General features: G+C 38.2%; 1 protein-coding gene across 1 annotated transcript; it reads left to right on the forward strand.

Moving 5' to 3' along the window:
* Window positions 1-1,858: 1,858 nt before the first annotated feature.
* On the forward strand, window positions 1,859-2,485 carry LOC112167126 (putative germin-like protein 9-2). Its single transcript, XM_024304094.2, has one exon. The coding sequence runs from the start codon at window positions 1,859-1,861 to the stop codon at window positions 2,483-2,485; it is 627 nt and encodes a 208-aa protein (XP_024159862.1).
* Window positions 2,486-3,896: the final 1,411 nt, after the last annotated feature.

The raw sequence follows: 3,896 nt of genomic DNA on the forward strand, positions 1-3,896 counted from the left end.
TACACAAGGAACTGGCGAAAATTAATTAATTTGACAGATTAATTGGTAGCAAGTGGCTAATTTTGAAAACTTAAATAAGCTGAAATATATCTTTATTAAATGAAAAATTTGCTGAAATATATAAAACGTAAGGCAGAGGCGGACGATGTTACGGTTTTTGCAGCTAAAGAGTGTATAATTAACATATGGAGTGTTTAATTCAACCCCCCAATTCTCAAAACAATTTTAACTTGGCCCATGCCAAATGAGATATAGTAAATTGTTTACTTAATAGAACAGAAAATTGTTTTTATTTTTGAGAAATAAAGAAGTCAAGGAGCTAATGGAGAAATAATTCTCTTGTGATTAAGATATGTTGATTTTTTCCTTTCTTTCGTTTACATATATTTGATCACTTTCTTTTTGTAAGCTGGGTTAATAAAAAAAAGGATTAATTTCAGTTTAGTACCCTGTGGTTTGGGGGTAACATCAAATTGGACGGAACAGTAAAATTTGGGCACGGCTGATTGAAATTGAAAGCACAGGGGTGTTGCTGATCAAATTGAAAGAGCAGGGATTGACATGATGTTACCCCCAAACCACAGGGTACTAAACTGAAATTTATCCTAAAAAAAATTAATGATTTGTGCATGAAAATATTTTTTTTGATACATATTTTTTCTATTTTTTAAATAATAATACTATCTTCCTAAAAATAAAAAGTTAAAATCAACATGTCGAAAACTTATATTCATCAAGTCTCGACACGTACCCCCCGGCCCCAAGTTTCAAATCCTAATTTCGCGCCTGACTTAAGGTAATGCATTTGCTGAAATATATAAAACCTAAGGTAACAAATTGACATTAAGGTGAAATTTAAGATAGCAAATTGACCATGCTTTCTAATTGCTAACAATTTAATTTAGTGGGGTTATACTTGTACCCAACGGCAGCTTCTAGAGCTGTATCAATTGTTAATGGTTCCCAGTGGTCTTGGTCTCAGCTCAAGATCTATGAGGAATTACTCTCATGCACGCGCCAATTCTAATATAGAAGAGATAAAATCAGTTTTTATGCATTCCCTTATCATATGTATTTGTCTATCATGTACGTCCTCTGTGTTCCATGTAAAAGTCGGACTGCACGTGCTATTGCTTCTATTGCATTTTCATCTACAAACCATCAATGATTTATTACTTAGTCTTGTATCAATTCAAATTAAGCCTCTCCCTTTTCGTACGTACTTGAAGCAAGCAGTTCCCACTAATTAACTACGGCAAGTGATTAATGAACTAGCAGCCGCTACCAGGCTTCAATAATTTTGAAGATTATTGTTACCCCGCAATGAACATAGATCTTCCTCTTCTTCTTTTTTTCAAAAGAGAGGAAGATCTGAGCATATGCTAGCTTCTACTCTATTTCATTCTATAGTTTAGTAAGGATAGATGGAGATGATCAAAAGTCAAAACATGTCTTTTTTAAAGTTCTTGGTATCTGGCTATTTCGATCAAGAGAAACAAAACAACCGTAAATCTTTTTTGGTAAAAGAATGAATATATAGAAGAAACCAGCTGGCTCCAAACAAAGCCAGACAAACAACAAGAAACAGTAGCTAAAAAAGCTAACAAGCTAACAAAGCAACAACCTCAGCAAGAAGGAACAGAAAACAACTGTAAATTTGCAGCAACGAAACAAGAAATAATTAATGCTTTGTAATTTTCATCAGTATGCCAGTTGACACTATAGGGAGGCCGGCCTGCAGCAACACTATGTTCAACTCCAATCACACGATTGAAACCTCTATAAATAGCACTTCGTCCATTTCAGAAGTACTATCACATCCAACAATACCAATCCCATTTCAATACAAGTCAATCAAATGGCCTCGAGAACTTCAACCCTAAAATTCTTCTCACTAATAATCTGTTCTCTTGCAATCGCTGAAATGGCAATGGCCGGAGATCCAGATATTCTTAGTGACTTCATTGCGCCCCCAAATGGAACAGTAGATGGAAACTTCTTCACATACACCGGCATGCGTGTTATCTTTCAAGAAGATGATCCCAAAAACTTCACAGTTCTGAAGGCAACCGTCGCTGAGTTCCCTGCTCTTAATGGTCAGAGTGTTTCATATGCAGTACTTGAATTCCCTTCTGGCACTACTAACCCACCTCACACTCATCCTCGCTCTGCTGAGCTCCTCTTCCTTGTTGGCGGTTCCCTTGAAGTTGGCTTTGTCGACACAAAAAACAACCTCTTTACTCAGACTCTTCAGGTAGGTGACCTGTTTGTTTTTCCCAAGGGACTTGTACACTTCCAATACAATGCTGACTCAGAAAGCCCAGCTATAGCAATTTCTGCTTTTGGAAGTGCAAGTGCAGGAACTGTGTCAATTCCTTCCACTTTGTTCGCCACCAACATCGATGACAATGTCTTGGCTTTGTCCTTCAAGACTGACGTATCTACCATTCAAAAGCTTAAGGCTGGTCTCGCTCCCAAGTCATGAGGAGAAGATTAATATAATTAGTTAATATGGCTTGGTGGTTCTGTTTTACTTGTTATGATTTTCCTATTTGAATAAATACCCTCAATAAGCTGGAAGGATATTCAGCAACCTGTGTTACTGTTAAAGTTTTAAAAACATTTCTCACAATTCATTTATCATCAATTATACAGTTCCACTTTATATTTGATCTATATGTGAGTCTGACTTTCTTTGTGAGTCTGTTGAACTCCATTTTAAATCGCAAAATGATTTCAATTAATATTTCTGAAATAATAGGGATGCATGAACATCATTCCTGATTTTTAGGCGAACATTGAAATAGGCATTCACATAAAACTTGAAATATAATTTTTTTTAAGGGTTAAATACTGTTTACTCCCTAAACTTTTACAAAAAAAACACTTCAGTCCATGTCTTTCTAATTTCACACGTTTACTCCTTGTACTCTCAATTTTGGACCAATAGGTTAATTCCGTTACTCTCCGTCCAAAAATTCCGTTAAATTGCTGACGTGACAGTCTTTTGGCTGTAAAATGTCTATTCTACCCTCGCTTACTGTTTTTTGTTTTTTAATTTAGTTTTTTCTCCTTTTTTTTTTCTTTCTTTTTTTTTTTTTTTTCTTTCTCTTTTTCTCTTGTTCTTGTTGTTGTTGTTCTTCTTCTTCTTCTTCTTCTTCAACCTCTTTATCTCTTCTTCTTCCAGAACTAGCACTAACAGCAAAAATGGCCGGACTCAAGAAAAGAGCTCCTTCTACATATTGCGAATGGGTCCTCTGGCTTTCCCTCACCCTTCACTTCTTCAGCTCCTACCTCATTAGTAAGCACCCAAATCAGAACAAGCCCACCACCTCTCTCTCCAAAACCCATTTCTCCAACTTAGCCTCCCGCGCCCTTTTCTAATCCGCATTGACAACACCACCGCCGTCCTCAACACCACCACCGCTGATGTCGTCTTCGCTCAGCCGCCACCGAAGAACATCCCCAAGCCCATCGGAGCTTGTTCATTGTCTTCTCCCAAGATCGGATAAGCTTCTCCCTGGATTGGATCATCTTCTTTCTCGGCCTCGATTTCGAATCTGAGCTCCGAACAGCTGCTCCAGCTTACAGCACTCCGTCACTGACTCCGTTTCGGGTTTGGCATTGTTGGGCTTAGGCTTCTTGCAAGACGAGGCCTTGGCAACCATAGGCATGCTAAGATCCTAAGAGAAGTTGAGGGTGGTGTTGGTGGCATCGGTGCACCGATACTCAATGTGGTGAAAGCGGCTGACCTTGAAGCTATTGGACCAGGGGTTGGACAGGACGAAGTTGGAGAATCCGATTCACAAGGTTATGGGTTCATTGTAATTGTGTGTTGATGATGGGTGTGATGAGGTTTGGAGAAGAGTTGCTGAAATGAGGAGTTGGGCTTGGAG

This window comes from Rosa chinensis, chromosome 5 (genome assembly GCF_002994745.2).
Source record: "Rosa chinensis cultivar Old Blush chromosome 5, RchiOBHm-V2, whole genome shotgun sequence".
NCBI lineage: Eukaryota > Viridiplantae > Streptophyta > Magnoliopsida > Rosales > Rosaceae > Rosa > Rosa chinensis.